Source organism: Solanum dulcamara, chromosome 4 (assembly GCF_947179165.1).
Source record: "Solanum dulcamara chromosome 4, daSolDulc1.2, whole genome shotgun sequence".
Lineage (NCBI taxonomy): Eukaryota > Viridiplantae > Streptophyta > Magnoliopsida > Solanales > Solanaceae > Solanum > Solanum dulcamara.
Genome location: NC_077240.1, coordinates 34,461,722 through 34,473,234, shown reverse-complemented (window position 1 = coordinate 34,473,234; position 11,513 = coordinate 34,461,722). Strand labels below are relative to the sequence as shown.

At 31.3% G+C, this 11,513-nt stretch overlaps 1 protein-coding gene and 1 long non-coding RNA gene across 2 annotated transcripts; both read left to right on the top strand.

The window, feature by feature from the left end:
- Positions 1 to 4,642: 4,642 nt before the first annotated feature.
- Positions 4,643 to 8,697, top strand: LOC129887292 (probable protein phosphatase 2C 40). Its single transcript, XM_055962334.1, has 4 exons — positions 4,643 to 4,812; positions 6,238 to 7,421; positions 7,748 to 8,012; positions 8,342 to 8,697. The coding sequence occupies exons 2-4, from the start codon at positions 6,246 to 6,248 to the stop codon at positions 8,467 to 8,469; spliced, it is 1,569 nt and encodes a 522-aa protein (XP_055818309.1). The 5' UTR covers positions 4,643 to 4,812; positions 6,238 to 6,245; the 3' UTR covers positions 8,470 to 8,697.
- A 2,060-nt stretch (positions 8,698 to 10,757) lies between these two features.
- On the top strand, positions 10,758 to 11,049 carry LOC129884968 (uncharacterized). Its single transcript, XR_008766009.1, has 2 exons — positions 10,758 to 10,835; positions 10,918 to 11,049. It is a non-coding gene; the product is annotated as an uncharacterized LOC129884968 (long non-coding RNA).
- Positions 11,050 to 11,513: the final 464 nt, after the last annotated feature.

Sequence of the window (11,513 nt, the reverse complement as noted above, 5' to 3'; positions counted from 1 at the left end):
AATAATATTTTTATTTCGTTGAACACTTATAATACATTTATAGTACAGTTTTAATACATATTACAAAAAAAATAATTGATAAAACACCTATAATACAAATTTTATTGATAGGTAATATATTTATCACATACTTTAATACAATTATAATACACTATGTCGATTTCTTACTAAGCAAGCATAATATATTTTTAAAACAATTATAATACATTTATATTACATGCATAATTCACTTTTAATACATAGTGCATATTTATTATAGTATTGCGATGTATTGCTATAAATGATAATAAATAAAAAATATCGCTAAAATCAGTAATTATTTATTAAAATATACTCTTTTGAGTAATTTTTACATAACAATATGCCCACAATATTATCTAGAATATCTTTTGAAAAATGATAGATTATATAGAATCCCACAAAATTCTATTGCTGCATTAGTAATCTTGTAAATAAATTTAATCAAAGATTGTCATATAATCAAAGGTTTTGATTATTTTTTTTATCAATCAAAATTGAAGATTTAGGATAATTAAATTGATCGAGTACTTATATATCTGTGTGAATTGTAGCCCACTCTTATAACGTAGTTCCATTGTCAAATTGAATGATTTTGTTTTTCTTCAACAGGTGCACTAAATTGTTTTGTATAGAAGGCTGAATTGCTGAATTGTGTGAGGGGAGGCAACTAAAGAGAATAATTGCTCATCAACCAACTATACAAAGTCACCTTCATCAGTGTATTAGAGGATTAACATCCTAATGGAAGCAGGAAGGAGGGTTGGATATGCCTTCCTCCCTCCTCCCGCTTTATTTCCTGTACCTTTTCTCCTCAATCTTGTAATTGACGCATAACGGTTTTTATGCAGCAGTGATTAGTACAATAATCTGAAGAGTGAATATGGGCTAAACTTGTCTGGAACAAGTAGCGAAGGCCAACAGACAATGAAAATGGAAACGGATCAAATGAAGAAAGACAGTAGATGATTCAGCGGAAGTAAAGGCTTCAGTGAAAATTCTTAGTACAAGAAACTCCATTTCTGTATAATCTTTCAACCTAACTCTTTATGATATGAATGCTTCAATAATTGCATAAAAGGGATGATTTACTTGGTCAATATACAGTTTTGTTTCTTTTTAAATAAGTTTTCCATTGTATTTATTACTGTTAATTCTTTTATTTCAATGATTCAATTGTAGCTTTGATTGTTTTGTTCATATCTATTAAGACTTATTCCTTGATATATTTTTTTCGTTTTTTGGCTTAAGTGTGCATTTGGCAAATTGGATTTGAATCAATTGATTGGTAGATGACAAAACAAGCAAGTTGTATGTAGTATTTTATGTTGTTTATTCAACTTTGAATTTTGTCTTTTCTTGAATTCAAATTGTCAGGTCAAACTACTGACTTTTAGATCATAGTTGTTAGTTTTTGCCAAGAAACTAACGGAAGGATGAATATTGCAATTTTTGACATAGGTAAATGATGTTTTTTGTTCACTTTTATAACAGAAAGATGTACCTTAAATTTGTTCCATAATTAAGAGATGTTTTTAGCCAAAAACTCAATACCATTGTTACCATATATATGGTAAATATCTGTAAGGTAAAATTTGTAAAATGAACAACTTGTATTATTTGGCTCTAACATCAATGTAAAACACAAGTTGTTTCCTTCCTAATTCTGATCGTGCCTCTATCTGGCAGACAATTAAACCTTTTAAAATAAAACGCCCTTTGGTGAACAAAAAAAAAAAAAAAAAACGCCCCTTGCATAGTTTGTGATGTCCTATTGTCGTTTGGTTCCATTATCAGTAATTAGGGCCACCGCTTATCTACGTACATATATGGATAGATTATATATAGCCAAATCTTAAATAGATCTTTTTTATCCAATGTTCCTGAAGGGACAAACATTATGCTTGGCTAATTGGATATCCAACATGCATGGGTGTGCCAATCCCTCTCTGTGCCTTCTTAACAAATCACAACTACATCAGAAAGGAAAATACCTGATTTATATGATATAATTTAACTTGATACGAAGTTTAAGAAAAAAAATATGATTTAAAATAAGTATTTGCATGGCTATAAATAATTTAGCATTTTAAAATTAAATTATTATTAAATATAAAAATATATCATAAGTAAAAATAAAAATAAGCCATATAAATTATGACAAAGGAAGAGGCACTATTATTTTTCTATACGTATGGTGGGGGAGGAGAAAGATCCAACCACGGTTCAAAATTGGCCAAACCCCGAGATAAAAGGAATTAAGGAAAAGTATACTCTTGAAGTCTTGTTTAAAGATTATTTTAAAAAAAAACAGAAAAATCAAAGCGATTAAAATCTACTTTATTGATTTAGTTTGATTTTCAAATTAAAAAAATTCACCTATTTAGTGTCGGTTTAGATTGACTTATTTTAAGTATTTTTAAGTTTAAATAAATTTTAATTATTTAAATAAATTTTAAAAAATATTATAAGCACTTGAAAAAAAAACTAAAATAAGAAAACAAATCTAAAAACCATAGCAAAAAATCAATCCAAAAATACTCTTAATTTGATTTCCTTTTAAAATAAAATCGAGCTATAACCACTCCAAATCCTACGTGAGAAAGCCAAATCTAAATATCACAGTGAAAATAGGACGAGATAGCCATAAACTTTGTCTCTGGATTGCTAAACGAAAAATAAAGTGGGGCCCGCCAAGAGGTATCCAAGTGACATGTGGAGCCAAATATTTGGAGAGAAGAAACACAAGAGACAAAAACTCGTAGAGCCAGCACTTCTTCTCCATTATTTTGTTCCTTTTTTACACCATACAAATTGATGTGTATTTAGAATAGAGTTCTGATCAATATAGATATTTAATAAAATACGAAATTCACAACACGTTTGTTTTAAACTTCTTTTTCTGATCGTAATTTAAATGTAGAAGTAAATTACTATTTTCTTAAAAAATAAAGTTATACTTCTCTTTTGGAAAATATTGCATAGGTAAAGATGAAATATCACATTAATGCCCCAAGTAGGGAACTTGTCCACTAAGCTATTATGGAATCAAGCCTCAACTATCGGGTGATGGGATTGCTTTTATTCTTTTGTCTATATTTGAACATAACACATATTTTTATCTATATTGTTTATAATATAGGTCATGACGCTTCCACCATTCTCGTGACTAGTTTGGACACCTACTCAAAATTAGCTTTTAGTGAATCCTTATTATTTGAGGGCGAACCCATTAAATTATTTCTTTACTATTCAGACTTATGTTCGTTTATGTTTGTAGAGGCAAGTCTAGACTATACAAGTATGTTTAAGTCATTTGGCTTTTATGTTTGAATTCTCATATATTCGAGATTCTTTATGTTGAGACTATCTGTTTTGTCATGTTACGTATGCTAAAAAGCTTGGTCGGAATGCTAAATCTTTGTCTTCTCTTTTTTTCTTCTTTAAAATCATAAAAAGATAAAAAAAATAAATTAAGATCATGAATTTTATTTTCTTGATCTATTTTACAATTTTTTATGAAAAAAAATAAACATACTTTTCTAATTGAAAATAAAAAAAAAAATAATGATCAAGTATGTAAGTTAATGACGTTTTATGATAAAATAAATGAGCAAAGAAAAAAGTTAATATTTTAATAATAATAATAATCAAAACTCTTGTATCTATTTATAAAGTAAGAATAATATGCAATAATAACTTTTTAAATATATTTCAATACAGGTAATACAAAAATTATTAATAAAAATAGAAATATAGTTTACAATATTTTTTCAAAATTATCTATTCATATTGTAAGTAAATTTATTAATTTATAAAATATTACATTGTTTACGATCAAAAATTATTTGAGAGAGAATTGCAACATGCATCTATGTACATATGCACATATTTAATACATGAAATATTAAATAATAATATTAAATTTTGTGACAAATTGATAAAAGAAAATATAACTTATAATGGTAATGAGCTTAAATAAAAATCTATAAACACTTAGATAAAGAAAAATAGATTTAATATAAAATATAGAGATAAGTGACAAAAACACACTTAAACTATCCCTCTTTTTTGAGTTTCATACCTAAACTATTGAGAGTGTGAGTTTTATATATAAACTATCATTTCTTAGTTTGAGAAACATACTTATCTATTTTATTCCACTCTCGTCATGGTGTGTGCGCTATACTCTCTCTTTCGTTTTAAAAAAATTGTCACATCACACTCCACATAAAATCGAGAGAGTGCATTACACACACCACTGGGGTGTGTTTCTCAAACTGAGAAGTGATAGTTTAGGTATGAAACTCACACTCCCAATAGTTTAGGTATGAAATTAAAAAAAGAGGGATAATTTACGTGATACTTATCTCTAAAATATATATAATGATGGAAGATTGGAAATACAAACAATAAAATAGACATTACAGAGGATAAAGGGTAGGGGTGGAGAGAGAATGTCTATGGTTCATAATTGAAGGAGGAATTTAATTTTTAAATCGAAATTGGGGGTGTAAATAAGAGAAAAAAAACAATTCATAATTTTTAAAAGGGGAAAATTATTAATTATTTTATTGGAATAAGTGGGAAAATTATAACAATTTTTTCGTTGAAATAGTAGGTGTGCGGGAGTATTGCGTAACGAAATTATCGGTCTTCTTCTCTCCCTGTGTTGTCCATACAAATTCATATAGTCCAACCATTCTTTTCTTTATTTATTGGACTCTCCTCTTCACCATTCAATTTATCCTACACTTCTCATCTTCCCTCTTCACTTCCATATTTCAACAAAAGGTTAGTTATTGGATTAGATCTTTACATTATTGTGTGTTTTCAATTACTTAGCTTACTATATACCTTTGTTGGTTTTTGGTTTCCCATTTAAGAGATCAGATTTGCAACATACAGTTGACATTTGCTTATTTTGAAGATATATACTCAGATTATATCTGTGTTTCATGGGAAAAGTTTTGATCTTTGTTAGAAAATAAGGGTTGGAGGATGACAAATTAGAAGCTATTGTGGTGAATTTAATGTTAGCCATAATGAGTAATTGTATTGTCATGGGTTGCCTATATAGGGTGAAATTCATTGACAAGCCACCAATTTATTAGTATTTCTTTATTGTTATGTTCTATGTTGTTCTTGGTCTTTCCTTTTTTTTGAATAATCATAACCAGTTTGTGAGCACCTCGACTAATTTCATAAAATACCTTCCACCTCCCACCCCCAGTAGTAACACGTATTAGGTAACTGTGTCCACCAAAGCTAGAATCTATGGGAAGAAATCACTAGTGTTTTTTCTCTACTGGGAATTGATCCTGAGAACTCAGGATGGTCAACTCACTTCATTCACCACTAGGCCACAACCTTGTTGTTCTTGGTCTGTGCCTTATATTTTTCTCAGTAATTAAACTTTCATATTCTTAAGATATGATGTGATGTTGTTCTACTAGTTAGCCTGGTGAATAGGAAATTTGGTTAGTAAAACTCAATATTTTTGAGCTTACATGGAGTGATAGGGACAGCAAGGATGCATATAGCCGATCACAACTTGCTTAAAGTCAAAGGTCTATTGTTTGTAAAATCCAATGGGTTGTTGCCTTCTGGTCCATTAAGCTGTTAGTATATCAGACTTTCCGCCAGTTAGTGTTTGCTATGAAATTTTAGTAGGAATCTCTGAGAGGACTTTAATAGATGCCAGCTTATAATATAAACATACTATGATTGTATTATCAGTAATACTTCTAAAAAATATGTTGTCTGAAATAAATGGACCATAAACTTCAAAAGTAAAAAAAGTGGGGGTGTCATAGCTATTTACGTTGATGTTCTTTTCCATCAGCAACCAAGGACTAGCTAAATAGGAGCTATTTTCACTTCTTTTTCTATCTTAATCCTCTGAGATTCTTTTATCATAAAATAGCACTTGTTTCTGCAGCTACATGATTATTCTCAAACTCTACCATTGCCATTGTGGAGTTCCCTCCCGGGAGAAATTAAAGAAACTGTAGGATTTTGTTATCAACTAGCTTCTAGGTTTTTCCCAAGCTGCATTACTTGTGTAAGGTTTTTAAAGTTGTTGATCCAAAAGTATGGTCATGGCATGATGCAGTTCCTTAAGGATTTTATTCACATTAAAAATACATGCTTCTCTTGGCCTGCAGAAGTTCTAAACAGATAGTACATTAAATTATGGATATTTTGACTTGTTTTTAGGTGTACAAATGATGCATGCACAAACAATAACTGATCCAGGAGAAGAGATCAAAATAAGTTTTGGCTATAACTTCACAGATGATTCAGGTGAGGAGTCAGATGGTATTGAAATCTGCCACGGAATTAAACTTCAAAGAGCCAATAATTCCTTTTCTTGCCTGTCTGGGGCGGCTTTAAGTGGCAATGCCACACTAGCTAACACAAATATTTGTAATGGCTTGTTTGGAGCTGAGATACTTCCAGCGTTGGATTCACCTACTTCTTTCCGCCGAATTCCCTCTTCCCAGTCTTTCTCAAGGTTGGATTTATTGTCATCTTCTTTGCAAAGCAATCTGTCAATCTTAAGTTGTAGTCCATCCTCTCCAAGTGCACTACATGATGATGAGTCATTTTCATGGAGGTCCGCAAGTGCTCCTCGAAGTGAAGGTTTCCTGAATGCAACAGAAGTTAAAATCGCAGGCGGTGCAGCTGGTGAAGACAGAGTTCAGGCTGTTTGTTCAGAAGAGAATGGATCACTTTTCTGTGGCATATATGATGGATTCAATGGAAGAGATGCAGCTGACTTTCTGGCTGGAACATTATATGAGACAATTGGAAATCACCTCAATTTATTAGATTGGGAAATGGAACAGGAGTCTGGTAAACTTTCTGACCGTCTGGGTTTCTGTGGAACCCTCCATGATGCCGTTCAAGATGATAAATCTAGAATTAAGGTTAACGATACTTCAGGAAATGTTAATCAGGGATCTTATGTTGATTGCTTTGCAAAAGTAGAAAAATCATGCGACTCATTTAAGCAGAAGGTACTTAAGAGCCTTGAACAAGCTCTTTTTCAAGCTGAGAATGATTTCCTCCATATGGTTGAACAGGAAATGGATGACCGCCTTGATTTGGTATCGATTGGATGTTGTGTTTTAGTTGTGTTTCTCCATGGGAAAAACATGTATGTGCTCAACCTAGGTGATAGTCGAGCTGTATTGGCAACACATTCTGATGACATCAGTATTTGCAAGGATAAAGTATTGCAGGCTGTGCAGCTAACCGTTAGTCATAATGTTGATGATGAATCTGAAAGAACTCGACTATTAAAGGATCATCCTGATGATCCCTCAACAATCGTGGCTGGAAAAGTCAAGGGAAGACTAAAGGTCACTCGGGCACTTGGAGTGGGATATCTGAAAAAGGTGCAACTTCTTATCAGTTTACACTTACCTTGCTATTCTTAATACTAGAAGTTTTTATCCATCTTAAGTGTTAACATTGGTAAATATTAATTTTTTTTCTTAATGAGATGAATATTGAATTAACTTCAAACAAAATTCATTTTTTGTTGTGATTGATATGGAATTCAAAGGTTTCGTTAGTGTATTCAATTATACATGTCGATAGACAATTCTTCAGTAGGGCATAGCGATCATGTTGTGGCCGGTGCCTATGTTGATGCATTCTTTTTTTTTTGGTCCTGCTTACCTATCAAAAGAGGGTTTAATAATGCATTGTCTTGTTGCAGAAAACAATGAATGATGCCTTGATGGGAATACTTCGAATCCGTAATCTGATCAGTCCTCCATATGTTTCTGTACAACCTCAAATGATTGTACACGAAATCTCAAGTTCAGACCAGTTTGTTGTGCTTGGAAGTGATGGTTTATTTGACTTCTTCAGCAATGATGAGGTTGTTAAGCTTGTCCATTCTTATATCTTATGTCACCCTTGTGGTGATCCAGCCAAATTTTTAGTGGAGCAGCTCGTGATGCGAGCAGCAGATTGTGCAGGTACAATTTCGATGCACTGCATCACTTCTCTGTTTCCATCCAACCTCTTTTAACTTTCTTTTCTGGCTCTGAATTAATTTAATCTTATTATAAAATCCATTAGACTACTATTTCGTCCGTCAGCACTTTTGAATGCATCCTTGTTGAATGATAAAGTCAATGAAATCAGATATAATCTTAGAGACTAAGATTGTTTATCAGCTAGTCATTATTGAAGTGAGATCAGCAGAAAGAATAGAATATAAGGTCTTCTGTTTCCCATTTGCAATTTTCTTGATGAGCTGAGGATATATAAAATTGTACTAAATAAATTTATCAACAATTTGCAGGATTTAGTATGGAAGAGTTGATGAGCATACCAGCTGGTAGAAGAAGGAAATATCATGATGATATAACAGTAATTGTAGTAATCCTTGGAATGAACAAACGCACCTCAAAAGCATCCACATACCTATGAGTTTGTTAATTAGAAGAATTTTTTTTGGCCTTTTGGCATTTTCTTTTTATTTTTCCCATTTGGTCTGTCCACAATGTGGGGGAATAATAGAAGGGGGAATGGGTTATTTTATTTGTAGTAATAGTGTTTATGTTTTTCATTATTTTTTTTGGATTAGTTTAACTTGTTCTGTGGAATGTGGAAGACTTCCTCCTGATCTTTAGCTACGTACCATAGTGTTTCCACAAATATTTTGGCCTTTGAAAATGAACTGTTTCTCTTGTCTTGATCAAGAAGGTAAGAGCTTAAAAAGAAACTTTTTTTTTTAAGAAAGAGGAATATGAGAGGGAGTTACATTCATGGAGCTAAAATAAATATGCTTTTATTTGATTCCCCTTTGTAAGATGAAGAATCATATTGCTCATCATCAATGGCTAAAGAAGGCTCTATCTTTCTTCCTTTTCCTTTTTTGTTTTTATTTTTGAAATGATTCCTTTTGTTGGGGTCAACTTTGCAGTTTCTCGACCTTTCAAGCATTGGAAAGTGTTTATCAATAGAGTTGGTCAACTCTGATGTTGCTCTACATTTCTTTTAATAAAAAATAATAGTACCTGTTACTTACCACTAAGAAATAATAAAATTGGTTAAGCAATAATGAATTAGGAATCCTGTTAGTTTAGTCTCAATTCTTCTGTGTCTTCTATGCACACAGCTAGAACAATACTAGTAGGATAACTTTAACTTCTAGACTGTCAAATGCAAAATGGATGATAAAGGAAAATTACCTAATGTAATTGATTATGATTCATAATTATATTCCATAGTGCTATTTTGACAAAGTATAGTTATATATTACATTTGATAGTGGCTATACATTGATATAGGATTGTTCAAAATAAAATTGCGATTGATATTCGAGTCAAAACAAAGTTATTGATTTATTGATAATGAGAAATTGTTTTAGCGATTTCGGCAACACTTTTGATCTTTTTATTATTTGGTTATTGCTTCTTAATGGGTCAACCAATAACCCAATAATAAATTAATAAATTATATTTATATCATTCGGTATATAAAATTTTTAACTTAGGATTTAGTTACATAATTTTATTTTCGGTTGCCTCAAACTATTGGTTATTCTATAATGTGTCAGTGTTTACTTTTGAGCAAGATGCAATCTGTCAACTTATATGCATGGTTCATTTGGTTTGTCACCTTATTTCTAAGTGATAAAAAAATTTGTGTCAAATCTTAACGGTTAAACCGATAATGATCAATAACCAACAAGACAATATCTTGATAGTTCTATAACGATTTGTCATGTCTACAAACCGATAAGTCGAACTAATAAACTTCAAAATCAAACCGAACAGATTGATACACAACCCTACATTGATACATGTATCACTAAATTGTAGGCACAATTTTTGTACGCACGCGTCTATTGTACCTGCCCGCGCGCGCACACACATACACACACACATATATAGATATAGATATAGATATATATTAATATATCAATCTATATACATTGATATTGTATGTGCACGTATATTGTGTTTATGCTATCAATGTATATATAATGTATCAGTATATATACATTGTATATTTAATGTATTACAACAATAATAACAACATATCTAATATAGTCCCACAAAATGGTATATGAAGATGGTAGAGTGTACACAGATCTTACTTCTACCCTAAAGGTGGAGAGGTTGTTTTCTAATAAGGCGAAACCCATCGGTGGCCCCCTAAAGTTGGCACCAACTTTCAATTAGACACCTCAATTAGGCTTTGTTCATTTTAGACACCTCAAGTAAGGCTTCAATATGTCATTTTGACACTTTTTGGTGACTTGACACATTGCGTGTGCTGCACCCATTTTAAGCACGTGAAGAGCATTTTTTCTTAAAAAATATATTTTTTTGTTGTTTTTCTTCTTCTTTCACTAGTTTCAAGTTTGAAAAAAAAATATATAACTCATTTTTCCAGTAAACTTTTTTGTACTAACAAAATTATTTCTTTTTTTTTACAAAAAAAACTTAAATCCTGTTCAAATACACACTTCAAATTCAAATAATTTTTTAAAACATTTTTTCAAACATTATTTTTAGTTTTTTTGGGGTCAAAATGCCTAAAAAAAACTTTGGAAGGTCTCACAAATTGTTGGAACTTTCCTGGAAATTTTATTGAATTGTGTGGAAAGATTGCTTCTTCCCATTATGATGATTATCATGTATTTAATCACAACCAAACATTTAATGAAGTTCCATAGCTTTTATGGTTTATTAATTTCATAGTGAGTAATTTTAGATTTGTATTAGTCTTGTCGGAAAAAATGGAGGTTCGTCAAATTTTTTGATGATTTGAAGAGACCAATTCAAGTAAGAATTCAAAAACTAAACAAGCTTTTGTGGGTTGTTTCTTGATAAGTCAATACCATCTAACTGACTTAAGTAAGTGTAGGTGTACCACTTGAAAGACCAACCAACAATAGCAAAACTGAAAAAAAGAGTGAAGGGGACAGCTACTGAGTCAGTTCAGAAACTCAAAACTGAAAAAAACAACACACAGAGTAGTTTGACCAAAAAACAAAAAGTTGGTAGGCATGGCCAAAGTGGAGATAAGATTCATCAACTTCATCCTCAACATCCAGTACAGGGTAGTGGAGTAGGCATGAGGGCCATATTTCTCGGAGGATCCGATTTGAAAAATGGGTCATCTGGAATTGGGGTTTACTTGCCTCGCACAATTAATAAATTCGAGGGGTGGGTGGGGTTGGAGAAGACGATGGAGGGGTGGGTGGTGTTGGAAGACCACTGATAGGGTGTGGGGTTTATTTTTAAAAAAAAATATTATTTAGATAAAAAAAGCCACGTGTCATCAAATTATTGGTCATTTTTTTCTATTCAAAAGTCATTATTTGATAGTTATTTTTGATATAAATATATATATATATATATATATATATATATATATATATATGACATGTGTATTTATTTAATTCGCTGCCTTTGACACGTCAGACGAGTGCATTACACACACTTAATATATTTTGGTGA

Excerpts from the sequence above, each read along its gene's own strand:
- LOC129887292 (XM_055962334.1), top strand. The coding sequence starts at position 6,246 with ATGATGCATGCACAAACAATAACTGATCCAGGAGAAGAGATCAAAATA. Across the intron at positions 7,422-7,747 it reads GAGTGGGATATCTGAAAAAG|AAAACAATGAATGATGCCTT; the intron begins GTGCAACTTCTT and ends GTCTTGTTGCAG. Across the intron at positions 8,013-8,341 it reads GCGAGCAGCAGATTGTGCAG|GATTTAGTATGGAAGAGTTG; the intron begins GTACAATTTCGA and ends AACAATTTGCAG.